The sequence below is a fragment of the Enhydra lutris genome, unplaced genomic scaffold, assembly GCF_002288905.1.
Source record: "Enhydra lutris kenyoni isolate GAN:26980312 unplaced genomic scaffold, ASM228890v2 scaffoldscaffold32, whole genome shotgun sequence".
Lineage (NCBI taxonomy): Eukaryota > Metazoa > Chordata > Mammalia > Carnivora > Mustelidae > Enhydra > Enhydra lutris.
Genome location: NW_019154116.1, coordinates 13,666,596 through 13,693,144, shown reverse-complemented (window position 1 = coordinate 13,693,144; position 26,549 = coordinate 13,666,596). Strand labels below are relative to the sequence as shown.

At 48.0% G+C, this 26,549-nt stretch overlaps 1 protein-coding gene across 1 annotated transcript in view; it reads left to right on the top strand.

Moving 5' to 3' along the window:
- The window catches only part of LOC111153425 (myosin X), a 224,047-nt gene extending 198,545 nt beyond the window's left edge, over nucleotides 1–25,502 (top strand). Inside the window, exons 29-43 of the mRNA XM_022512435.1 lie at nucleotides 1,484–1,727; nucleotides 5,030–5,125; nucleotides 8,053–8,146; nucleotides 8,966–9,021; nucleotides 10,732–10,874; nucleotides 11,556–11,750; nucleotides 13,225–13,382; nucleotides 16,310–16,433; nucleotides 16,944–17,241; nucleotides 17,789–17,996; nucleotides 18,785–18,921; nucleotides 19,693–19,813; nucleotides 20,202–20,654; nucleotides 22,706–22,897; nucleotides 24,184–25,502. Of these exons, the coding sequence (XP_022368143.1) occupies nucleotides 1,484–1,727; nucleotides 5,030–5,125; nucleotides 8,053–8,146; nucleotides 8,966–9,021; nucleotides 10,732–10,874; nucleotides 11,556–11,750; nucleotides 13,225–13,382; nucleotides 16,310–16,433; nucleotides 16,944–17,241; nucleotides 17,789–17,996; nucleotides 18,785–18,921; nucleotides 19,693–19,813; nucleotides 20,202–20,654; nucleotides 22,706–22,897; nucleotides 24,184–24,285 (2,621 nt within the window). The 3' untranslated portion in view covers nucleotides 24,286–25,502. The remainder of the gene's footprint in view (nucleotides 1–1,483; nucleotides 1,728–5,029; nucleotides 5,126–8,052; nucleotides 8,147–8,965; nucleotides 9,022–10,731; nucleotides 10,875–11,555; nucleotides 11,751–13,224; nucleotides 13,383–16,309; nucleotides 16,434–16,943; nucleotides 17,242–17,788; nucleotides 17,997–18,784; nucleotides 18,922–19,692; nucleotides 19,814–20,201; nucleotides 20,655–22,705; nucleotides 22,898–24,183) is intronic.
- The last annotated feature ends 1,047 nt before the right edge of the window (nucleotides 25,503–26,549 follow it).

Below are 26,549 nucleotides of genomic sequence, written 5' to 3'. Positions count from 1 at the left end.
AGGGCATCAGTATGTCCAATGAAAGCAAGTGCCTTTGCACGCCAGACCCCAAATAGTGTTGTCGTTGCCTCATTTGTTTCAGTGTGAGGTTTAGCTCTATAGTCACTGAAGCAATCGTTGAAGAAATTAATCTGAGAAGGTCTGTTTTCAAGTTAATCTCTAATCTGGAAAAGAGAGCATTTCCTTTATTCTTTCAGGATCCATGTTCACCTGTGCCTTATTTTTAGGACTGGCTGATCAAAAAAAGTAACTCATCTTTTTATAATAAGTTACTGAAGTAGATTCCGTGTGCTTTAGTGGATTCGTTAAGAGATTTTTTTGATTGATGGTGGTTACAATGTCATCTGTGACCGTCCTTGGGAAATCTAGAATCCTAAGATAAAGTTATCTGCCAGAAAAATGTTAGAAGAATTTTTAAAGATTTTATTTTGAAATAATCTGTACACCCAACATGGAATCTGTACACCCAAACCCGAGATCAGGAGTCACATGCTGTACTAACTGAGCCAGCCAGGTGCCCCCTTAGAAATATTTTTTATCTTGAAAAAGATATATGTATATCCTTGTTTTCCTTCTCTTTTTTTTTTTTTTTTTTTTAAAGATTTTATTTATTTATTTGACAGAGAGAGATCACAAGTAGACGGAGAGGCAGGCAGAGAGAGAGAGAGAGAGAGAGAGAGAGAGGGAAGCAGGCTCCCCGCTGAGCAGAAAGCCCGACGCGGGACTCGATCCCAGGACCCCGAGATCATGACCTGAGCCGAAGGCAGCGGCTTAACCCACTGAGCCACCCAGGCGCCCCTTTCCTTCTCTTTCTAGAAAAGTTTTCTACTAAATAAATTACAGCTAATTCTCATTTTTAAGGCCCAGTCACAATTCAGTTGTTTCATGTTCTAAATATTACGCTTTTGACATATAAACAATTGTCAGATGAAACTTTCCTTTGAAAAAATGTATTTACCCAAAAAAGCTCTATTTTATCTTCCTGTGGAAGTTTTAGGTCTTGTAACCTCCTCCACCCCCACACCACCCGTTAACCAAATAAGGAAGAAGGAATGTGTATAAACTTTGACACCATTTTAAACTAATTTCTCCTCTCTGGGGCATTTGGAGATAAGCAGGATCCATTCCCTCCGAAATGGTTCACTCCCCGTGGCTCCCGACTCATCCCAGGGCTACAGTGTTGGCTCATGATTTGTGTTTCTGTCAGAGCTTCCCCAGGATTTCTCAGTTGAGTAGGAGCTGCTTTGGAGATCAGGAAGGGACAGCATTGCTGTGTAATCAAACCAAGCCTGGGTGGCATCTCCCCGCCACCCCCTGAACACAAGCCAACAGGTGCCATGCTTTGTCAAGGGGTGTCTGGGGGCGGGGGTGGGGTGGGACAAAGTAAAGAGGACAGGCTGAACTTTTAAGACCCTCGAGCGATAGGGTCCCGCAGCGTGACTGACTGTTCTCAAACCCCTCCCTCCCCGATCTCGGGGCACAGGTGGCTTAATGAACTCCTGGAAGCGCCGCTGGTGCGTCCTCAAGGATGAGACCTTCCTGTGGTTCCGCTCCAAGCAGGAGGCCCTCAAGCAAGGCTGGCTGCACAAAAAAGGCGGCGGCTCCTCCACGCTGTCCCGGAGGAACTGGAAGAAGCGCTGGTTCGTCCTCCGCCAGTCCAAGCTCATGTATTTTGAAAACGACAGCGAGGACAAGCTCAAAGGCACCTTGGAAGTCCGGACGGCCAAGTACGTTGACGGACCCTGGAGGTGGCCCATTGGGTGGTGCTCTGGGGGCTGCTCGGTCATTGATCTCAACGCCTCCAAAGCCACCTGGCCTGCGGTCTTCGAAGCAGTGGCTTGTAGTAGGTGTTGAATGTGTCCCAATCATTCACTTGAGCGGATCGAATTGTTAGGGGACCTGGGAAAGGACTTTGAATCATTTGCTTCTCGAGGTCGCGTTCAGACCCTTGGCTCTCGGTAAGGAGCCCGCTGGTCCTGGTGGGGGTGCGATTGGTTGTATGCAGGGACCCTGCGAATCTTCAACAGTGGGTTAAGAACCTTTTTCTCCTCTTATTGGTCAGCACACCACAGCGGATGGCTAAGGTGGAACCAGACTGCCCATCTGGAGGTGTTGGGTTTTTCGCTTTAGCTTTTGAGGTGTTACTGACATACAGCATGTGAGTTTCAGATGGACGGAGGAGTGACTCTGCCTTTGGGTGCGTCGCAGAATGATCACCGCGGGGAGTCTAGTTAACATCCGGCCCCACAGACGGTTAACACATGTGTTTTCTGGTGATGAGAGCTTTAAAGATCTACTCTCAGCACCTTCCAAATCGGCGATACTATATTCTTAACTAATTCTCTCATGCAGTACACGGTGGCTCCGGGACTTATTTTGTAACTGGAAGGTTATAACTTTTGACTACCTTCATTTTGTTTTTTAACTTTTTGAATACCCTACACCTTAGAGATGTTTTTTGAAAGGAATCCTTTATTTTTTACCCACGTGGGATATTCCAGCCATCGTTGTTCCCAGCAGTGAGAGGAACAGAACCGGGCTTTGAATCCAACACACCCCCTTTTTTGCCCCCCTTTTATGGAACCAAAGCACTGGACTATTTAGGACCTTTATTTGAGTTAAACGTTAAGGTTTGCAGGAAATTGTTGGACTTAGCGGCAGCTGGGTAACTTGCTACTACGCATTAAAGGTTTGGGGATAACCTGTGGCCATGACTCCACTCAAAACCAAGCAATCACCGTATTTAGAAAATGGGTAAAATAAGCTTTGAGACAGAAGAACTCCTGAAGTCACAAGACCTGAAAATGGAGTGTTGTTTTCTAATCAGCGTCGGCAACTGTAGAACATGATTTATTAGAAAGTGTGGGAGGTTAAACAAGGAGGGTATTCTAGGCATTTAATTTTTAAGGGCAAATAATGAAATGCAGACAGCAGAGTATTGGGCTCCTCCGGGCTGCCGCTTGGGTTTGTCAGGAGCCCATGCTCCATCCCGCACGGGTGTGAGTGTGTGGGGCAGTGAGACTAAATCCTACAAGAAATCTGCACAGCGTGACACAGCTTCAGCCTCTCGCCCCGTAGAAGGCTTGCCCACAACTGCCAGGAACTCGTAGGAGGAAGGCGGAGAGGGAATTTCACTGATGGAAATTAATATATAATCCTCGTGCACCTTGCTCTATGCTGCTTAATATAAAGCCCTATCCTCCAGGTGCTTTGTGAAAATTACAGTTTTAAGGAGACCTTAGCTCTGACTTGGCCATTTCTGTCTTGTTCTGCTGAGGGAGGGCAAGGAGTTGTAAGGTTTTCACCACATTAAGATTTCTTACTGACATTAATTAAAAGTATCCACTCTATTTTGAAATGTTTTGTTACAGAAAATTTCAGTCCTATGCAGAAGTAGGCGGAAGAATACAGTGAAATTCATGTACTTGTTCCGCGCTTTCAACTCGACCCCCCCACCATGGCGGGTGTTTCAACTCTAATCCCACTCACACTGCTCCCCCTACAGGCCGTATTCTGTAAAGCAAGGTCCTGACAGAATTTTATCTCTAAATATTTTAGTTTACACTTAGCGCTTAAGACTCTTAATATATAATCACATTATGGTGACAGCATTTACAAAAATAACATGAACTTCTCAATCATCCAAACTCCAGTCATTGCTCAAATTTCCCCAGTTGTCTTGTCAATGGAGGTGATAGTGCTCTTGTTAAGGCTTATAATTTCTCATCCAGCAACAGATCTCCCGAATCTCTCGTAATTTATACAATACACAACCCCATCATTTTCTTCACGCACTCGCTGTCGTTGAAGATGCCGCCGCGTTTATCCTACAGAGTTCAAGATTCTGTGCATCGTGACCCTGACAATATCATCACTCTCTCTCCAGGGAAGCCTTTTACAAGTGCAAGTTCCTGGGCCCCACCCCGGAGGAAACAGCCCCCACCCACCACCCCGCTTCCAGCTAGATCACCATCTCACCTCTCATTTTACACACAAGGTCGCCAAGTTCCAGAGAGGCAGAGTGGCTGGTCCAGGGTAACATGGTCTAGACAGTTTCCCTGGAGTCCTGCTCAGGGAACACCATGACCCGAAGCTTGGCCGATTTCTGCCCATCTGTCACCTCTTGCTTCCTGTTCAGAAAGGGTGTCCTGGACTACTCTAGGAATTCTCACCATCTTGAGTTTTAAAAACATTTTATCTCATCTCAGTGATTCTAGCTCTAAGATATTTATTTTTCTAACTAGTTAGACTGTTTAGTTGTGTAGATATAAAAGGCATATTGAAGTGTGAAGAGTTACCCTACTTTAGTTGGCAAAGCAAGCTGGCTTTTCCCCAAGACCCTTCTTCATCAACCATTTGACCCTCTCTGGTTCCATGCCAACATCTGCTTGTGTTTTACCCTCATCTTGTTAATCTGGGCCTCCGATTTTACACGTCTAGAGTTGTTTAGGGCATGTTGAGATGAGAGCAAGGTGGCATTGAGATCCAGAAACACCCAAACCCTGCTCTTCACCCCAGTGGGAATCATGTGTCCGTACGAGGTAGAGCATGTCACAGGCCGAGGCCTTAAGCTGTAGAGGGAAGCCGTGAGGAACCGGGAAGAGCTCAAGCCACGCTCGTCATCTTGTAGGGGTTCTGCCATTGTAGCGCAATGAGGAGCGGAGAGTAGGGGCCGGGTGGGAGGCGGCTGCCCCACCCAAGCCTTCTAGGGCCCCAGCGGGGGCGGGCATTGGGTGGGCGGAGTGAGGAGAGAGACTTCTCCCTCGAGTAGTCTGGAAACACCTATCCCAGCCTGAGCCTTCCTCTCTCTGAAAGCAGAGAGGAGCCCAGCCAGCCTCCCTCCGCCGCCGACCCCCAGCTTGAGGCCACAGGGATCTTCATCATTTAAAAAAAAGCAAGGCCAAAGTGGGTGTTTGATCTTTTGGTTACAGTTTCCAACTCTGTCATCAGTTCGGTGAAGTGGCTTTTCCTGCTTACTCTTAAGGATTCTGTGGTCCTAATAGTATTTGCTGCTGTTGCTGCTTTGCAGAGAGATCATCGATAACACCAGCAAAGAGAACGGGATCGACATCATCATGGCCGATAGGACCTTCCACCTGATCGCCGAGTCCCCAGAAGATGCCAGGTGAGGCACGGCCGTTGGCTGCCCGCAGATGACATCCTCGCTCCCACCGAGGCCTGGCTGCCTCCCGACCGGCTCTGAAGAGACTGTACCTGATTGTCTAGTTGGGCTTTTCTGTTAGGACACGTGAAGAACCGAGTCATGAGATGGACGTACTCGTCCCCTGGGGAACCTGTCACTGGGCTCAGGTGTCCAAGAAGCACACAAGGGCCAGGATTTCCAGCTTTGAATGCCACTAGACAGGCTTCTTGTTATCTTGGCTTTTGTTGTCCCCAGCAGTGTATGTAAATCATGCAACCGCACAGAGCCAAAAGCCCACCCTCTGGAAGCTTCTGAGCATAGCTTGTGCTTGCTTCATGTAGAGTAGCCCATTTAATTCTCACGGCTGCCCTACAAGGTTAATAGCGTTGTTACCATTATTACTGTGACCCACATTTTACAGAGTAGGAGACTCAGATGTGACAAAGGGGAGTATCATTGGTAAAGTCACAAAAGCTCAGTTTCGCTGAACGGAGGCATTACGATCCTTACATTTCTTAAGGAGCTTAATTTTTTGACTGAGCTCAAAGGACAGTGGGGTCAGTGTCCATTGGCTGGATCGAGTGGTCTCACATTCCTGGACCCCAGGGCCCCATCCTTGTGGGAGATGTGGAAGAACAGGAGAGCTGCTGTCTGCCCCCTGGTGTGATGGATCACACAGCCACACACTGGATGAGACAGAACAAAGCGTCTGTTTCTCCTGCTGCTTTAGGAGCCACAGGGCTGTGTTGGAGGTATCTGTCCTCTCCTCTGAGCAAGGCCGGAGAACATCTTTGGCCTAAATCCTTTATTTCTGACCTCTGAAATATTCAGATCCTGTAATGAATTCTCCGTGCCTTTCACAGCTACCCCTCTGCCCTTTGGATGTCTGAGTCCATAGAACACCATGGGAGCAGCTTTAAGGTCAAAGAAAATAATTCTTCCCATGGGAACAAACTAAAACCATGCTTGGATCCATAAATTATGACGCAGACTGGAAAAACAAGCAAACCTGGAATTACAGCCCCTTCATTCCATCTGGGACTCCTAGAGACCGCCCGTGGGTGTTTGTGGTCTGTGGAATGCCCACGGCTTTCCAGCTGAATTACAGGCCGAGCGTTCCAGAGCCATCCTCTCTGTTTTAGGCCATAATGAACTTGCTAAATTTAACATTGGGGACTTTTTTTTTTTTTTTTTTTTTTTTTCCAAGTAGGCTCCATGCTAGGCCAGTGCGGGGTTTGGACTCCTGACCCTGAGATTAAGACCTGAGCTGATATCAAGTATTGGATGCTTAACTGACTGAGCCGTCCAGGGGCCCCAACATTTGCAGTAGTTTAACTGAGAACTTCTTTCCTTGGCCAGTAAAACATGTTTTTAAAAATTCCTTTTCAGATCGAGTTAAATCTGACTCAGGAGGAGAAATTTGTCAATTTAAGGGTATCACCTGAACAGAATGAAAGCCCAGCAAATTTTATTTGTGTGCGTGTGTGTGTGTGTGATACCATGTGGCCTACGTCTTAACTGTGTGTTTTTCAATATTGGATTTGGGAAACATTTTTGAGCTTCATAAAGCAGTGACTTAAGTCTTGACTTTGAGTTAATCAGAATTGATGAAGCAAATTTATATTGAGATGTTTCCCCTGTTTCCCTGGGACTCTGTATACACTGCGTATTTTCAAGCTCTTGGTCACATTTTTCTCCTTTAGGAATCACTGGAGACAGAGTTTAGTGCTTTGCTATAGATACATGAATTGCGCTTCTATATAGATATACATTTTTGGCTTAAGTATCCCGTCATAGACACCAAGTACTTTATCCTGTGCCATACTTAGTAGGAGCGTATCTATATACACTTGCAGGAGAGGGCTGTCCCTAGCATCTCACATTTGGCACCTCCTACGTTTTATAGTTGCTTGATCAATGTTGGATTGGATGGATGGATGGACGGACAGACACATGGATATGTGGCTATTTGTGGTCATTTTGCTCAAGCCTGTATTGTGTTTCTAGTTCCATCATGACTTTTGTTCAGCTTGACTTTTCTGGGGTTGATCTGTTTTCCTTTGTTGTCTGATTCTAATGAGGCTGCAAATGAGAAAACTCATTTTGGGTGAGAATAGAAGAGTTCTCCGGTCAAAATAGCATTCCACTTTCTACTTCAAGCAATCGTTTTCTGTTTGCGGTTCTCCTATGGTTTTATTCTTACTTAGGTAGAAATCCTATCAGGTGGTGAGAAACCCCATCCTGGAAGTGAGTAGGGAAGACTGACCTCAGTGGGCATCCTGAGATCCGTCATGCTCTGCCATCATCAGCCTTCTTACCTTGGAATTTTTTTTTTTTTAAGATTTTATTTATTTATTTGCGAGAAATTGAAAACGGGGGAGATCACAGAGCTTTGGAGAGGGAGAAAGAGACTCGCCACTGAGCAGAGAGCCAGATGTCAGACTCCATCTCAGGATCCTGGGGTCATGACCCCAACCAGAGCCAGTCACTTAACCGATTGAGCCATGGAGGCACCCCTGTTTTTAAAGAAAGAAAAGGCACTTGAATATTTCCTAGGTTATAGATAATACCTTTAATAAAGATCCTTGATGTATAAGTGTTTGGGGTGGAACTGAGGATTTCATTATCATCATTATTCAGTGTCCGGAAGTCTGGGGCGGCTGGAGGAGAGGGTCTCCCCTTGATCTGAAACTGCAGCAGCCGTAGCTAAAGGCATTGCCTCTTTCTTCAACCTTTGCCTGTTGGTAGCATGAAACCCACATTTACCCCATGAGGAGTGTCGGCAGATTAAAAACGAAATTGCTAGAGGAAATGTCATTTTCGCAGAGAATGCAGAGAAGGGCATCGGTCACCGCGGTGCCCATCCAGCAGCTAGCCCCTCCTTGACAGCCTCTCTGTCCTTCCCACAGCCAGTGGTTCAGTGTGCTGAGTCAGGTCCACGCGTCCACCGACCAGGAGATCCGGGAGATGCACGACGAGCAGGCGAACCCTCAAAATGCCGTGGTGCGTGAGTGCCATGGGGCGGAGGGAGACGCCCCAGGGAGGCAGGGGCCCGGGAATTCCTAGACAACCTTAAGTAAAAGTGTAACAATTAAGGGAATGTTTTAAAAATCATGCAGAAATACAGAGTTAGTAGAAGATGATCATAAGTAGTAATAGATTCCAGTCCTCCCACTTTAAACCATTAAAAGGACCAAAAAGAAAATCCTAAAAAATCATGCAGAAAAACAGAATTAGTAGAAGACGATCATAAGTAATAATAGATTCCAGTCCTCCTGCTTTAAACCGTTAAAAGGACCAAAAAGAAAATCCCAAGTTACATGAAATCCTGGAAGCACATCATACCTCCCTCCAAAGGACTTCGGAATTCTGACTCATGTTCTTCTGGTCTTCACTCTATTCTGGACGCATACAGAACCATACGGTCGTATTTTAGAAATCAAGTTTTCTTTTCTCCTAAGAACAACATAAGATCAAAGTCTCTTAGCGGGGTCTGAGTCTAAATTTAGGGATGGATCCTAGTGTAAGTCAGAAAATTTGTACTGTTGAGAGAAGTTTGAAATACTTTCCAAAGTATTCTAAAAACAGATAAAGATTAATTTATAATTTTTTTTTTAAATGAGAGAACTGTAGATTCTGCCCTATCTAGAGGCGGTACTCACCACCAGAAGGGGGTCCTTTCTTAGATAACTGTTATTTTACAGTTAACACAGAAAGGAGAAGTATCTATTTGCTTCTTTAGAGAGCCATAACCTAAAGGATGTCATGGTCATGTGTGCTGTACTGATAGATTCTCTTCCCCCTATTTTTGCTCCTTTCCAGGGCACTTTGGATGTGGGGCTGATTGATTCCGTGTGCGCCTCTGACAGCCCCGATCGGTAAGTTGGGATGTGACTCTCAGCAGAAGGAATTAGTAATCTGCAGGCTCCCCCAGCCCTCTCTGCTTCTGGGCCACTGTCTTCTTTCCTGGGCCATGAAATGATTCAGGGCTGCGTGTTGACACCTGCTCAGTCCCAGGCTGCCTTCTTCGTGGCCAGTTTTATATCCAGAAGTTTTGCTGTCTGGGTATCTTTGGGATGCTGGAGGAGACCATGGAAGCTAATTTAAACACTCAGTTAAACACACACACACACAAACACACACACACAAGGAATATTCTTCATTCAGATACAGGGGTTGACCCAGGATTCCCAGAGGAAGAAAATGCCTGCTGAGCAAAACAGTATTCCAGCACAGAGAAGGGTGTCTTCCCCTTTCTAATCTTAATAATGAACTCAAGTAGGATTTTGATTGCAATTTATATGTAGAGTATTAATAAATTAAACCACAAAGATTTTTCCTTGATATTTCTACCTTATCTGTGCCCTTAAGATAGCATGTTTTGGTTTGGTTTTCTGAAGGCAAATCGTCTTTGTGGATGCCCCTGGGAGTCTGTACCATTGACCTTTGTCTGTATTTATCTATTTTTCTTTGCTGCTGTTTGAATCCTGAGTAGGAATCAAAATCGGCTTCTGCATCTAGGAGCAAAGCTTTAGAAAGTGAACAGACATGTATTCTAGTTGACGACAAAAATGGTGCCCACTGGGCAGCATTCCCTGGAGTCTCCATCTGCCCCTTGACAGAGGCTCTTCTGAACCACAGACACATTGTCTATAGGATCGCCCTACACCATCCTACACCTGGCTCGGGGACCTTACCAAGTTTCTCCTGTCAGTAGCCCAGATTTTATTCTGATGGTCAAGTTCCCACCTTGTCTACATCTGTCTCCTTCTGAAGGAGGCTCCAGCAGGCTGGGCATGTGAAGATCTGTGCGTAGAACTTTCCATTGCTGCGTAGGCCCTTCTCTCCATCAAGTTCCCTCCTTTCTCCCTTCCCAACTATAGAAAAATCTTTTATTTTTAAAGAGCTACTGTAAACATTTGAAAACTTTCAAGAAATTATTCAGTCACTAGCATAAGTGGTTAGGTACAGGAATTAGTAAGAGCAAAGGCCTCGGAGAGATGTGGGCCATTGCCAGACAGAGATGAGGCAGAAAGTAAATTTCCATTATTATGTTATCCCTGACAGAAATGAGGCTTTGTTCAATTGCTTTGAACACATGGACCCAGGTGGCTTTTTGTAGCCAGCATAATCGAGTGTGTAAGATGTTCTGTTTACACCTACTTACTGATCTTCTTTTATTATTGGTGTCTGACATTTCATTACCGACCCACAGAAATATCATCCAAGGCAATATCCAGGGGCAGAAAGAAATTTACTTTGGAGAAACATCAAAAAAAAAAAAATTTTCCCCCACCGTCACCTCATTTAGTTTTCCCCGAACCAAGTGTCATCTGGAAAGTTTTGCATGAAGCAATCTTTCCCTTTCCCCGGACCTTCAGAATGTGTGGCTCCAAGTTTAAAGGTTAATGAGGCATAAAATAAATCCTGCAGAAATGAGCAAGAGTTGCCTTAGCCTAAGTACAAACGGCGCTGCAGTTTCCGATCCCTGTGACCGTCCGCCGGGAAAAAGGCATTTGGTCTTGGTTCAAACAGGTGATGCTGCCGGTGGGGCTCAGTCTATGCTTCCTTCCTGCCCTGTCGCTCAGACCCAATTCGTTTGTGATCATCACGGCCAACCGGGTGCTCCACTGTAACGCGGACACCCCAGAGGAGATGCACCACTGGATCACGCTGCTGCAGAGATCCAAGGGGGACACCAGAGTGGAGGGCCAGGAGTTCATTGTGAGAGGTGACTGCTACCGCTGCGCTGCTTGGTCGGGGGGCACTGTCTCCCTTTGCCTAGGTACTGCCGTGTTTCCCACGGGGGCAGCTTTTCTGAGGAATTTTGACTCTGAAGTTGCTTTAAAAAAATCACGTAAGAGGGGCGCCTGGGTGGTTCAGTCGTTAAGCATCTGCCTTCAGTTCAGACCATGATCCCAGGGTCCTGGGATCGAGCCCCGCATTGGGCTCCCTGCTTGGCAGGAAGCCTGCTTCTCCCTCTCCCACTCCCCCTGCTTGTGTTCCCACTCTTGCTGTCTCTCTCTGTCGAATAAATAAATAAAAATCTTTATGGGGTGCCTGGGTGGCTCAGTGGGTTAAAGCCTCTGCCTTCGGCTCGGGTCATGGTCCCAGGGCCTGGGATCGAGCCCTTTCATCAGGCTCTCTGCTCAGCAGGGAGCCTGCTTCCCTTCTTCTCTCTCTGCCTGTCTCTCTGCCTACTTGTGATCTCTTTCTGTCAAATAAATAAAATCTTTAAAAAAAAACTTTATAAAGAAAATGATAAAAAAAAAAATCATGTAAGTAATGGTCATGACCCTTTCCAGCCCATAAGTAGAAATGGGACCCATCTGGAAGCATCCTGCAGATTTGGACCCGGTATTGGGGGTTTCTCTTGATAGTTTTTAATTGACATTTTCATCTTTCTTTTCAGGGTGGTTGCACAAAGAAGTAAAAAACAGTCCGAAGATGTCTTCGCTGAAACTCAAAAAACGGTGGTTTGTGCTCACCCACAATTCCTTGGACTACTACAAGAGCTCTGAGAAGAACGCTCTGAAATTGGGCACGTTGGTCCTTAACAGCCTCTGCTCGGTGGTGCCTCCCGATGAGAAGATCTTCAAAGAGACAGGTAACGGAGCCACGTGCCCGCGGCGAGCCTGGCTTTGCTCAGACCGAGGGAATTGATCTGCTGAAGCTGGCTGTGCTTAGCTCTATGGACACCTAGTATTGAAACCACAGTAAAGGGATGCCTGGGTGGCTCAGTCAGTAAGCGTCTGCCTTCAGCTCAGGCCATGATCCCAGTGTCCTGGGATCGAGTCCCACATTGGGCTCCCTGCTCAGTGGGAAGCCTGCTTCTCCCTCTCCCACTCCCCCTGCTTGTGTTTCCTCTCTCACTGTCTCTCTCTGTCAGGTGAATAAATAAAATCTTTAAAAAAAACATAGTAAAGAGGTCCTGCTTACTTGAGTTACACAAATGTTCTTAGGACAATTGCACAAAAACAAAGATTCCCCTGTGGTGAGCTCTCTTTTCCTGTGCTGTGTTTTTCATCTTTTCTATCTCTGTGTCATGAGACTCCTAACGCAGCCCAAGAAGGCTAAATCCTAAATGTCCCTGAGCTTATTAACCTCGTAGATTAAAAAGCAGTCATGTTAGCTTAGTTTTGTTCTTATCAGTATTATGAAAATTTTTCTAGATTGGGTTCTATTGCTAGTTGTGATTTTATGTTTTTTTTAAGATTTTTAAAATTTATTTGATAGAGAAAGAGCACATAAGCAGGGGGGAGGGACAGAGGGAGAGACAGAAGCAGGTTTCCCGTGGAGTGAGAGCCCAGTGTGGGGCTCAATCCTAGTACCCTGAGATCATGCCTGAGCTCAAGGCAGACGCTTAACCGACTAAACCGCCCAGGCGCCCTGATTTTTGTTTTTAATACACCAGGCGCCCTGATTTTTGTTTTTAATACACTTCCTCTGTTCCAAAGGATCGCTCGCTTCTGGACACACAGACGCTTGCTTAGCAAAAGTGCGTGCTTCTCAAGGCAGAGTCTAAGGAAAGGAAACAAACAGGAAGGGATAAGGAGTGTCAGAAAGGGAAGGAAGCGTTTTCACTCTGGTTCCAGAGCCTTGAAAGCAACTTAGTTTATGCCCCCCCCCTTTTTTTTTCCAGAGCAAACGTTACCAATTAATTACTTATTTATATTTTAATTTATTTGAGACAGAAAGCGAGTGCACAAGCAGCGGGGGCAGCAGGGAGAGGGAGAAGCGGGCTCTTCGCTGACAGGGAGCCTGACATGGGGCTGGATCCCAGGACCTGAGCCCAAGGCAGAGGCTTCACCCACAGAGCCGCCCAGGCGCCCCTGTTACCACTGATGTATTTAATCCTGGGTTTTATTGTTTTGTGTTTGTCTTCCCCTCCACCGTAAGCTCCTCCAGTCAGTCGGCGGATACATGGGTTGCTTGGCACACTTGGGAACTCAGCGAGCACTGCTGAATTGACTGCTGGGTTGACTGGGGGGATGCTGGGTTGCTGGGCCGTGGGGGAAGGGCCCTCCGTTGGGGACCGGGGTCGGGGGCAATGACGCCACTGCGCATGTGCTCCGCCGCAGGCTACTGGAACGTCACTGTGTACGGACGCAAGCACTGCTACCGGCTCTACACCAAGCTGCTCAACGAGGCCACCAGGTGGTCCAGCGCCATCCAGAATGTGACGGACACCAAGGCCCCGATCGACACGCCCACCCAGCAGCTGATCCAGGACATCAAGGTAAGGGGCGACTGAGCTTACCAGGGTGGGTCACTGTCGCTCGCAGATACCCCCATCTCTTGGATCAAGATGTCGGTCAAGCTCCATTTTTATTCCATCATCAGAACTAACTTGCGATTAATTTTCTTTTGGAAGATCACAGCTTTTAGAAATCTAAGTACGAGCACTTAAGTGAAATTTGACACTAAAAGTACTTTGTGTCCAGGGGTGTGGCAGGTGTGGCTGCCCAGGCAAACCCGGGTGCTGGGCTGTGCACACAGAGGGAGGATGGTCTGTGGTTTGGGGTGTAGGGTTCCCCATCTGAGGGACCTGGTGTGATTTCTGTGGGGGTGACCTGCTGCCACAGGTCACCCTTCAGCCCCGGGGTAGGGACCTTCTAGGAGCAACATGGTAATTCTCTTACTGAGAGTTACTGGAGCACACGGGGGATTCACCAGCAGCCTGGATGGGTCTAGAAAACCTTTGGAACCTTTATTAAGCACCTCCAAACTCACAGGAAGCTTCCAAGTCTCTGGACCAACACTAACCTTGTTAAATTGTAATTTCCTTTTTATAAAAATGAACCGCTCAGGGAGGATGCACTGAACGAATAATTACATGGTAGCCATGCACAGAGATTGCCGCGCTCATTTTTCAGGAATGGAAACAGAGACATGGAATATTCTGGCTGCGTTGTTCAGACAGCTGGTCAGTCCCTGATGCAGAACCAGGTCAAGGGGATTGTTTTTACTGCTCTTTCTCTAAGTTATCCATCCGATAGATTCCTGATACCAAAGAAGGAGCTGGAACAGTGAGAGAAAAGATTTGAGAATGATAAGACCGGTGTTTGTTGATCTGCATCAAAGGAAATGAGCTCCTCAAATCCAGGAGGCAAGCTCAGACTTCGCAGAGGTGGGAGAGGGTCTAATATGTCTGTAAGATAACATTTCCCACTGAACTCAAGTCACAAGGTAGTGTGTGTTCTGGGTGTTTGGAGCTAAATTCCACCAAGTCCGTTATTCTCCAAGACTCTGCAAATGCCATGAAACCCAGGATGCTAAATGGTAGCAATTTCATTTCTGGCATTTAAAAAAATGATTTCTGAAGCTTTTCTTTTTTTCTTTTTTTTTGAGAAAGGAGTGAAGACTCATCAGTTGAGCGTTCTCTTCAAAGCTGTGTCTTATCTATTCTTATATCTCTAATTTGAAAGCTGTCATTAAAAAGAGTAATAGAATTTTCCAAATATGAAACAGCCCTCTTTAAAAAATTAGGTTGCCCTAATTAAGTCCATACAAAATTGTTGAAATAATTAAAGTTTTTTTCCCCCTGGCTTTCAGTTGGGTGTTATTAAAAAAGTTTCATAGTGGAAATTACTGCAATAGAATGATTCATTGCCTGTCCTCCAACTTTTCTGTTTATCTAACGTTCTTAAAGGAACTTTGCCTTCTTAAAATCCCAAATTAACATTTTAGGAACCTAAGTACAGGATGAATTTTTATGAAGAGATCTCTTAAATTTCAGGAAAGAGAAGGCAGGCACGTTGAATAGTCTGTCTAATAACATATCAACGTATCATTTTCAGGTATAGAAAAAATACAGAAGACCAATTAAAGAACAAAATAATGTTTTCTTTTTTTTTTTAAAGTTTATTTATTTGACAGAGATCACAAGTAGGCAGAGAGGCAGGCAGAGAGAGAGAGAGAGGGAAGCAGGCCCCCCACTGAGCCAAAAGCCCGATGTGGGGCTCGATCCCAGGACCCTGGGATCATGACCTGAGCTGGAGGCAAAGGCTTTAAACCACTGAGCCACCCAGGTGCCCCAAAACAATGTATTCTTTAAGCGAATTGTAGATAAAAATGCATGGTTTGGCTAAGTATCTGATGGCTAAATAGCAAAAGAACTTTACTTTTTGGAAGTATGCATAATCTCTGGGGAAAATATTTTCAGTAATATGGGAAAATATATACACATGAAATGAAGAGAATGAGTTGTGACAAAAATGCACATTTATGATTTGTCTTCAAATGCAGATTGTGGGTATCTTCATGCTTGATATCTTTTTTTTTTTTTTTAAGATTTATTTGAGGGGCGCCTGGGTGGCTCAGTGGGTTAAAGCCTCTGCCTTCGGCTCAGGTCACGATCCCAGGGTCCTGGGATAGAGCCCCGCATCAGGCTCTCTGCTCATCAGGGAGCCTGCTTCCCCCTCTCTCTCTGCCTGCCTCTCTGCCTACTTGTGATCTCTCTCTGTCAAATAAATAAATAAATCTTAAAAAAAAAAAAAAAAAGATTTATTTGAGCGAGAGAGTACAGAGGCAGAGGAAGTGGGAGAAGCAAACTCCCCACTGAATATGGAGCCATACTCTGGGGTCAGGCTCACAACCCTGAGATCATGACCTGAGCTGAAACCAAGAGATAGATGCTTAACTGACCGAGCAATCCGGGTGCCCTGAAACTATCACTATTTTTTTAAGTAGGCTCCATGCCCAGCATTGAACCCAATGTGAGGCTTGAACTCATGTCCCCGAGATTGAGACCTGAGCTGAGATCAAGAGTAGGATGCTTAATCAACCACCTCGGTGCCTCCGTGCTTGAAATTAGTAATGCTAGATTGTCTAGCATCTCCTGGATGCTTTGGACTCTGGAAAACATTCACATGTGGGAGAATACAGATTGCTAGGACACCTGGGTAGCTCAGTGGGTTAAGCTCCTGCCCTCGTGATCTCAGCTCAGATCATGGTCCTCAGGGCCGTGAGATCGAGCCCCAATGTTGGCTCCTCTCTGGGCATGGAGTCAGCTTGAGAGTCTCTCCCTCCGACCCTCCCCACCTGCCCATGTTCTCTCTAAAAAATATTTTAATTTAAAAAAAAAAGAATACAGAGGCGTTTGTTCTTACACACATGTGTGTTTTGGGTAAGCTTGCTGGCTTTAGCGGGTTCTCTGTTTTCAAGGAGAACTGCCTGAACTCCGACGTGGTGGAGCAGATTTACAAGCGGAACCCCATCCTCCGCCACACGCACCACCCCCTGCACTCGCCGCTGCTGCCCCTGCCCTACGGAGACATCAACCTGAACCGTGAGTGCCCAGGCCCACCTGCGCTCGAGGCCCGACACCGTTCTGTCCTCCCTGGTCTCTCCTTGGCTCTTTCCCATCAGCACGTGTTGTATGTGGTGACGTAAGCATTGTTGAACTAGAAGAACAGTTGTCAAGCGGGTCAGGAAATGCCCGCCCTCCCTGTGAACTCAGAGTTGCCTGAGTTTACTGGAGAACCAGATCCTGAAAGTCTTGCGTTACAAAGCGGGAACCTGTTTGGCAATAGGCCGACTTTTTAAGCGAGCGTTTTGTTGAGGGAAGGAGTTTGGTTATAGAACAAAACAGCATAACTTGCCCACCTCTGTGTTCTGACAGCGTTGTTTGCCTGATTCGAAGGTTCAGGGTCGTGGCGAGCGCCATGTCATGAAGCCGTCGTCTGTCCCCATCCCTTCCCTGTTTGTGTGTGTGTGTGTGTGTGTGTGTTTGCTGCTCCGATTCTAGCGTGTCCAGACCCCCCCGTGTAAAGACTTGTGTGCGTTCTGCTTCTCCTAGTGCTCAAAGACAAAGGCTACACCACCCTTCAGGATGAAGCCATCAAGATCTTCAATTCCCTGCAGCAGCTGGAGTCCATGTCGGACCCCATCCCCATAATCCAGGGCATCCTGCAGACAGGGCACGACCTGCGCCCGCTGCGGGACGAGCTCTACTGCCAGCTCATCAAGCAGACCACCAAAGTGCCCCACCCGGGCAGCGTGGGCAACCTGTGCAGCTGGCAGATCCTGACGTGTCTGAGCTGCACCTTCTTGCCCAGCCGGGGGATCCTCAAGTACCTCCGCTTCCATCTGAGGAGGTAGGTGATGGCTGGGCCGTGCGGTCGCGCAGGGGCCGCGCCAGGTTGTGGCTCGGAAGGAGGACGCCTAGTGTGGTCCCGTGCTCGGGTCCCCTGAACAAGCCACACAAGGCTGCAGCAGGGACCGGGTCCCTTTCAGCGTGGTGTCCTAACGTCCGAGACGTGGAGTCCATTTAATTACCACCACCTGAGTAAATGGAGGGGGGAGGCCTGGGTACTGGGATCCGGATCAAACAGGTAGAGAGATTCTGACTCAGACTCTGATGAACCACGGAAAAACGGTTTTCATCCCACAGTATGAGACAGGACTCTGGGCAGCACGGCAGAGGTGAGCTGGCAGCAGAGCTGCTCCCCGCCCAGTGCTGGCTCTCTGGGACTTTTTATTATTATTATTACTTGAATTTAAACAAAACCTGACAGAAAGTGGCCCATGTCTGCTCTGCCCCGCGCGGGGTCCCCTCGGGGGCTCCTTTGCTGAAAGCGGCCCGGCTCCCAGACGCCAGCCAGCCTCAGTCTAGCAATTAACAGTGAAGTGTTTGTCTCCTAGGATACGGGAACAGTTTCCAGGAACTGAGATGGAAAAATACTCCCTCTTCATTTATGAATCTCTCAAGAAAACCAAATGCAGGGAGTTTGTGCCTTCCCGGGATGAAATCGACGCTCTGATCCATAGGCAGGAAATGACGTCCACGGTGTACTGCCACGGGGGAGGCGCCTGCAAGATCACCATCAACTCCCACACCACGGCCGGGGAGGTGAGGGAGAAGCCCCTGCCTGACGCCTCACTGCCAGGGCACAGAAGTCAGGAGGGCTGATCACGGTTAGGCGGGCTCCCGCGTGGCTGTGTTGTGCGTAGCGCAGCAGGTGTAACCTACAACCAAACTCACGTATAAAGAGATAAAAATACGTATCAAACATGAGTAGAAACACAGAAATGAAGCAGGTGCATATCTGGTAGAGAATACGTGGCTGACTCAGGGGTGCCCGCCAGGACGTGGGCCTGACCGCAGCATCTCTGCGATGAGGGGTCTTTGTTTGCTGTACGAGTATCTACAGTGATGAGTCAGATGAGCCTATTTTCTTTCTTTTCCCTTTTTTTAAAATTGAAATTTAGCATTCTAAAACCATTGGCTAAAAGAAGTAGGGGATAATATCCAGAAAAGCTTCTGGCGTGGAAAGGAGAAAGGTCAGTGGAACCCATTATTTCTTGGAAGTTGATGAATGTTATCAGACAAAAGAGGGCTTGAGTTTTCGCGGGCCTCTCCTGCTAGTAGGGGTTTGCAGGAACTTTGTCCGGCATCTGTCTCTACCAGTGGGCAAAATGCTCTGTGCTCTTTTTTTTTTTTTACAAAGACAAGAGAAACCTGATATGTGGAGAACAGTGGGAAAAGAGCACTTTGGAAATTCTGGGTGACCACACATGACAGTGTTAGTGGGGGAGCTCCTTGGACCCTCACATGCCAGCGGCTCACTTGGGGCTCTGGTGAAGCCACATTCCAGGACCAGATGCTGGAAGCTGAAGACCTTGGGGTGTATCTTGCAGGTGGTGGAGAAGCTGATCAGAGGCCTGGCCATGGAGGACAGCAGAAACATGTTTGCCTTGTTTGAGTACAACGGAAGCGTCGATAAAGCCATTGAAAGCCGAACCATCGTAGCAGATGTGTTAGCAAAGTTTGAGAAGTAAGTTCCGTCTCCCTGGGATGCCAGCAGATGGAATAAATTAAGAGCAAAGTTGAGGATTGCTTTTGGCTTCAGTTTTCAGCTCTCAGTGTGCTTTTGAGTTCCTGTTCTTTTACTTGTGTTGAAGCACATTTAATTTCTCATCTCTCCCTGCTGCCTGTTTTTCTTGATTCCTAGATAAAGCCCCTGTCTCAAATAAGGTTCAGCTCACCATTGTTCTTTTACCCCATTTGCTCAGTCCCCTGTTCTACGCACTGTCTTGGAATTTCCTGATTCTAGGCCTTTCACTTGTCACTGGCTTCAAAACAGGCCGGCAGACACAGGCAAACTCAGACGCTTTTCAGACTGCATTTTATATCTCTCAGACCTGTGGTGTTCAATCTAGGACTTTCTTATCCCTTAAGTAGTACAAAAGGTACTATGGAGGCTGTGTTTATACTGAACAGGAATATTTGTGTCAATTTTTGTAAATATTTTCCTTTATTTGAGGGGTAGTAAAGGGAATGAAGATAGAGCCTTTGTTTCTTTTCTATAGATTGAGCATAATGTTGAGCCGGTACTAATTTGGGGCCCGCAGAAAATCCTTGTTAGCACAGTGTAATTGAAAGCTGCCCGTTTGTTGTCCTAAAGTGAGACCAAAATGAAAGCATGATTTTCACTTCTGGCTAAATACAGTTGTTAGGGAATGAGTCATCTAACGTCAACCCCTTGTGGCACCAAAGGGCCATTTGTCCTTTTGCTTTCTGAACCTCCCTTGCCTTCTGTCTGTAGGCTGGCTGCCACATCAGAGGTGGGGGACCTGCCCTGGAAATTCTACTTCAAACTTTACTGCTTCCTGGATACAGACAATGTGCCGAAAGACAGCGTGGAATTTGCATTTATGTTTGAACAGGTAGAAGGAACTTTCAGAAACAGGTTCCTCTGTGGGGCAGGGGGGGGAGCAGACATGAAACCTAGTCACACTCTTCCTAAGTCTGCGGTTGGTCTGGAGGGGCGTGAGGCCTGGCGGTTTCCCAGCAAGCCCAGGGCGGCCGCTCCTTCCTGCGTCTCTAGAATGAAACCACGACACATGCTGTGTGAGGTCCTGTGCTAAGACCTATTCTAGCTGGGAGGAGAGAGACATTCAGGGATGAAATATGTGTTAGATGCCGCTTGTGCTAGGGGGAGATTTTAAGCAGCAGAAGAGGGGGGGTTACAGTTGTCCAGGAAGGTGACATTGGAGGGAAATGGTGACAGATTTCAGGTCACGCACCCCTAACACTGCTGCCTGCCTCCTTTAGGCACACGAAGCAGTTCTCCGTGGCCACTACCCAGCCCCCGAAGAGAACCTGCAGGTTCTCGCTGCCCTGCGGCTCCAGTACCTGCAGGGGGACTACTCGCTGCACGCGTCCGTGCCCCCCCTCGAGGATGTCTACTCCCTGCAGAGGCTGAAGGCCCGCATCAGCCAGTCCACCAGAAGCTTCACCCCGTGTGAGCGGCTAGAGAAGAGGCGGACGAGCTTCCTGGAGGGGACGCTGAGGCGCAGCTTCCGGACAGGGTCCGTGGTCCGGCAGAAGGCGGAGGAGGAACAGATGCTGGACATGTGGGTCAAGGAGGAGGTGTCCTCGGCTCGGGCCAATATCATTGACAAATGGAAGAAACTGCAGGGAATGGGCCAGGAGCAGGCCATGGCCAAGTACATGGCCTTGATCAAGGAGTGGCCAGGCTACGGGTCGACGCTCTTCGACGTGGAGGTGAGGACTGACGGCTGCTTCTCTGATTGGCTGGTCTGAAAGCACACATGAGCGTGGCTGTGGCTGAGTACATGGGGCTGGGGGCCCCCAGGAAGGCTGGATGGAGCCTCTGCTCTCTCACCCCCTTTTGTTAGAGCAGCTCCCCGCCCCACTTTACCATTAACACACCCTCTCATTCACCAGTTTTCCTCCCTTGTAGTAAATGCTTTTACAGTGTGAGCAGGGAATGGAAAATTAAGGGGTCACCTCTTCTTAAATAACTTATGTTCTTTCTTACAGAAGCTACAGATAGATTAAATCAAAAAGTGCTGGTAGAAACCAGCATTTAAAATTTTTAAAAAAATGTTTAGAATTATGTACATGAAATTAGAAACTTTAGATACAGTTGACCCTTGAACAGTATGGTTGAAAATCCGTGAATAACTTTGACTTCCTAAAATGTAACTACGAGTAGTCTGCTATTGACTGAAAGCCTGACCAGTAACATAAGAGAGTCGATTAACACATATTTTGCACGTTAGATATTACATACATACATACAAACTGTATTCTTACACTAGAGCTAGAGAAAAAAATATTGAGAAAATCCTAAGGAAAATACATTACAGCCACTACTGTATTTAAAAAAAAAATGCACATGTAAGTGGACCATGCAGTTCAAACTCATGTTGTCAGGGGTCAGCTAGGATTTTACATTTGGTTTATTCCCCATGAATATCTGTTTGCAGGGAAGAATTTGTTTCACAAATGCAATTTAGCCATTAGCGGTAACCCATACTGATTCATACGCTTTTTTTTTTTTAAGTATACCATTTATTTGTTTATTGTTGAAGATTTTATTTAGTCACCTATCAGAACAGCAGGGGGAGCAATAGGCAGAGGGAGAAGCAGACTCCCCACTGAGCAGGCATCCCAATGCAGAACTCGGTTCCAGGACCCTAGGACTGGGACTGTGACCTGAGCTGAAGGCAGACACTTAACAGACTGAGCTGCCCAGGTGCCCCTTGAGTAACCCATTTACTGAAAGGAAATCCTACCAGTGCTGTAGTTCAAGGCCTGGCAGTCTATGTGCCACTTCTTTTACACGATGTACTGGAACGCGGCAATATTCCTTCCTGCCTCTGTCCCTGGCTGCTTCCACACTAACGTGGCCACACTGGGTAGCTGTGGCAGAGACCCTGTGGCTCGCAGCACCTAAAATATTGACTCCCTGTCCCTTCATGGGTAAGCTTGCCAGCCCCTGGTCTAGATAAACTTTCAGTTTTCTACTCACAATCCCATTCAGCATGTTTGGTATCTGATGACTTTTAAGTGAGGTGTATAAAAAAATCTAAGTATTGATTATGTATTCCAAGATCTCCTCATGGCTTTTCATTGCATGCTGTGTTTGCTTGCTTGCTTGGTCCAGTGAGGTTTTGTCTTCAGGTGAAAATCAGATGTTTTGTCCAACACCTCCTCTTCTCGGTGTCACTCATGTACATCCCTCCTGTTCCTACCGGCTTCTCATGCCTGACTCGGGATTCTTGTTTCCCCAACACCAATCCATGCAGGGAAGCCTGTCACCAAGCCAGTGACATTCCTTTTAGCTCCGGGCACACCGCAGGTCGCTGCTGCTGCCTCTTGTCTAGAAGCCAGTTTTTCAAGAGTTGCCCAACTGCTCAGCACGGAGTGAGTTGGAGACCTTCCCTCCATCTTAGATTTTGCATTGGAGGAAGAGTGATCCGAAAAAGGATTAAAAGCAGAGCTAGGGATAGGAGACTGGCTCCGGGCTGCTGGGTTTGCTGGGGGAGCCACTGTCGGCTCCCCCCGGAGTAAGGTTATCAACGGGGGGGTGTCAGAGCGCAACGTCAGCATTCACGGAGTGGTTTTCCGAACGCCAGCAAGGGTCTTCCGGTTGGAAAGCAGTCAGGCCTCCAAGGAGAGACCACATGTCCTATTTCAGTTGCCCGGGCACAGACTGCTCTTGGATGCCTACCGTGTTCTGCCCGGATGCTTGACTCAGCCTCTCCCGCGTCCTCGGTTCTTGCTACTTGATGATCTCTCGTCCACAGTGCAAGGAAGGCGGCTTCCCCCAGGACCTGTGGTTGGGCGTCAGTGCCGATGCCGTGTCGGTCTACAAGCGCGGGGAGGGAAGACCACTGGAAGTGTTCCAGTACGAGCACATCCTCTCTTTCGGGGCGCCGCTGGCAAACACGTACAAAATCGTGGTCGACGAGAGGGAGCTGCTCTTTGAAACCAGTGAGGTAAGAGGCAAAGCCAAGGGAATCATTTGTGACCTTGACAAAAGAGAGAAACGATGCCCCATTTCCTGGTGCCTTTGAGTAATTTTGACTCTTTTGCTTTAAAATATATGAAAATACAGCATGGCTGTCTCTCCCCAGCTGTAGGTTCCCTGAGGGCCAAAACTGAACCCTCCCATATTTCTTCTGTACCTTTGCAGCCGAGAGATTTGGTTCCGTTCTAGCGGCGGGTCTTACCCGTGGAGGAAGGGAAATGATGTAGATGTCCAAAATACATATATTTCGGTGAGGAAGCCTGTGCCCATCAGCAGATGATGACGGCAAGAATCACAGCTGGAGGGAGCCAGGGCCATGACTGCCCTGGGCGTAGCTAATTCTGGCTCACAAAATCACCCCCCCAAAAAAGCCACTAAATGTGTGTGCATCCGCTCCAAAGCTTAAAATGTCATCCTCATCGTGATAAACGGAGAAGCCTGCTGAGGCCACCACGTAGGACGCTGCTAGCACGCAAGGGTGGAAAATGGAAATGAATGACCCACCAGCTTAGCTGTTGGTGTAGTCACGGAGGGGCGTCCCAGAGGCCGGGAGCAGCAGGCTCTCGGAGGCTGTGGGGCAGGAGGCGGACTAGGCTAAGGGGAGGGGAGCAGGGACATGGAAGAGGTGGGACCTTTGACTGGAGGGTTCCAGGCCCCCAGCTGCCAGGTTTGGATGACTCCAGTAGAGAGAGTGATGGTGCCAACTGATGGGTGGGACGATGAGGTAACAAGGCAGTTGGGATGCCTTGAGAGGGATGCAGGCCAGCCTGAGGGACAGGCCCAAGGGGGCGGCAGTGCCTGCGTCCCGGGAAGGGGCTAATGCAAGGTCATGGCCAGCCACCACGTCTCCCTCCCAGCCCAGCCTCGCTGTGTCCCGCAGCTGTGTCGTGGGGCGGGGATGACACTGTGGTGAGCCGGCGTTTACTAGCTGGCTCGCGGGCGCGGGTGTTCGCCAGTATTTTAATCAGGGGGAGTCATCCCAGCCCTCAAGACACCCACCGTGTCCTTGAGTGGCGTTTTTTGTTTTGAATGTGAAAAATCTGCCAAGTGTCCATCAGGCAGAATTGTGGTTTTTGTGGGAAAGAACCACGCGGTGCGACCCACCATATTCAGAAAAGCCAGGCTTCCCCTGCCCGCCGGCCGCCGGGAAGAGGGGAAAGCCGCGGAAGGCCCGGCTGGGGACCGAACCTGAGCCAAGACCCGGCGGCCCTCCCCGCGCCCCCGCTGAGCACGTCCCCTGTGCCTCCGCCGCAGGTGGTGGACGTGGCCAAGCTCATGAAGGCCTACATCAGCATGATCGTGAAGAAACGCTACAGCACGTCGCGCTCCGTGAGCAGCCAGGGCAGCTCCAGGTGAAGGCGCCAGGGACCCGACGTGTCTTGAGCATCCGCACGTGAGACCCTCTGGCCTCGGCCGTGCCCGCGCCACGCAGAGCCCTGGCGGAGCTGCCCCCACCTTCTGGAAGCCCCTGGCCGGAGGGAGGTGTCTCCGAGGGGCCGTCCGCCCTCTGCACTTCCGTGATCCTGTATTAAGCTGTCAACCGTAGCAGTCGGCCCTGTTTGGAAAGCTTTACTACTCTTAGATGACACATGCCTTAAAAAAGAGAGGACAACCCCCCCCACCCCACCCTGGCCCCCACCAAAGCAGCCTGAAGTGCCTTAATGTGTGGACCCAACACTAACTGACCTTAACTGTGCTACTGAAGGGAGCTGCCCCCGCCCCCTCGGGGAGACTCACAGAGCTTGGGGGAGGGGGCGTTCATCCATCAATTCTGCACTAACCTCCCAGCCTGATTTCCCTACTTGGAGGGAAGGTGAGGGAGCCGGGAGGGGGGGACAGAGGGAGCACAAGGGGACAGGATGTTTTAGTTGGAGTGCTGCTGGCAGCCTTCTTCGCGGACGTAGATTAACTTCTTTGTTTCGTCTTTCAAGTCTCTGAGCTTGCCTGTGCATGCCTGTGTTCATAAACTCATCACTTTAATCACTGTCTCATGAGCATTAAAAGCAAAGGGAAAAAAGGATGTGCAATGGTGTAAACAGTCTGTATATTTTAAAAGTTCAGAGTTCTAGTCTTCAGTCGTTACTTTATGAGGTGGTTTTATTAACAGACCAGAATCCTGGACTTTCCTGTCTTTGCTGTATTTCAGAAACCATGTTTTGACTCCGTTTTGTTTTATTACTTGTAGCAAAGTCTGCACTCTGTGTCTGCTGTGTTATAAACAGATATGCAGCCCATACAGATAATGGTTTTTATAAACCAGTCTGACTCCGATGCTGTTTTTAGAACTATATGAAGGCATTTTGGAGTCTTTAGTTTCTAAAAGATTTAAGTTAAAAAAAATTTTCTTTGAGGGTGAGTTCGTATCGCTGCAGGTAGTGACCATATGACCACGTTGGGTGTGGCGGAAAGAAGTTTCATTCCCCAGGGGTGTGATGTGAGAGGGAATCTTGAAAGGACCCTGACGCTTTAAAATACACTTTATCCCAGATTATAATGGTAGTCCGACAAGGTGCCTGTAAATAAATCAGTGTTTATGACCAGAAGAAAAATAATCTGGTCCTGGACTTTTATTTTTATATGGAAAAATTGTAAAGACTTACGCCAACTAAGTCTGCCCACAAAGAAAAAAAAAATTGCCTTACCTCTCCGGGACAGCCCTGCGAAATTGTTTGTTGGCTCAAAGAAGGTCTGACAATAAAAGATATTAGCTGTCCTGCAGTGTGTTTTCTTGAGCAGGGGGACCTGAAATACATTGTGGGATCGGGGTTTTCTTGTTGGTTTGGTTTTAATGCTTTTGGTCTCAGTGCCTAAGCTGCATGTTTCCTAAGTTGACCAACAGGTCTTAAAGTGGACTTGGGGACCTCTGGACTGCTCTTCTAGACATGCAGCACGACTCCAAGGAAGCGGAGGAGGTAAAAGCAAGGATTCCGTGAAATCCAAAAATCTAAGGCCTCGAAATGCGCATTTATGTCAAATGGTCTTGTAGCCCCAAAACCTGCTTACTTGTGAAATCATGATGCTACAGCTACCTGCTTGTGGCCGTGCTCACTGGGGAGAACCCACAGGTAGGCTGTCCAGCCACTGATTCACCCAGAGAACCAGCTCGGGACACGGGGTCTCACCTGGTCCCCTCAGCCAGACCTGCGACATGAGCAGCACCAGTCCCCCAGATGTCCCTCCCTCTTCTCACTGAATCCCACCACTGCTTGTGTCCAGAGGGCTGCCCTCCCCCGCTTCCATGGGGACTGGAAGTACCCTAAAGGTAGCTGAGCACCTGTGGCCAGAGGTGCTCAGAGGGAAGCTGGCAGAAGGGCCTCTTCCACTGCTCACCTCTCAGGATGCCCTCTGTGACTTGCTGTACCCCAGAAGGCTGCTTCTCTCCCCCAGTTACATAAGAAGCAGGCCACGTGAGGCGCAGGGCTTCACCTGAGGCGTTACAGCAGCACCAAAGCCAGAACCTCGGTCTCTCTATGCAATGGCCTTTATGTGCCCACAACTGTGTTCTCTTTTAATGTTTTATTTAGAAATAATATAGGTTCAGAGGAAGGAGCAATAGTATGTACAAGGAGACCCCTATACCCTTCACCTGGTTTCCCCTACAGTAACATTTTGCAAAACCA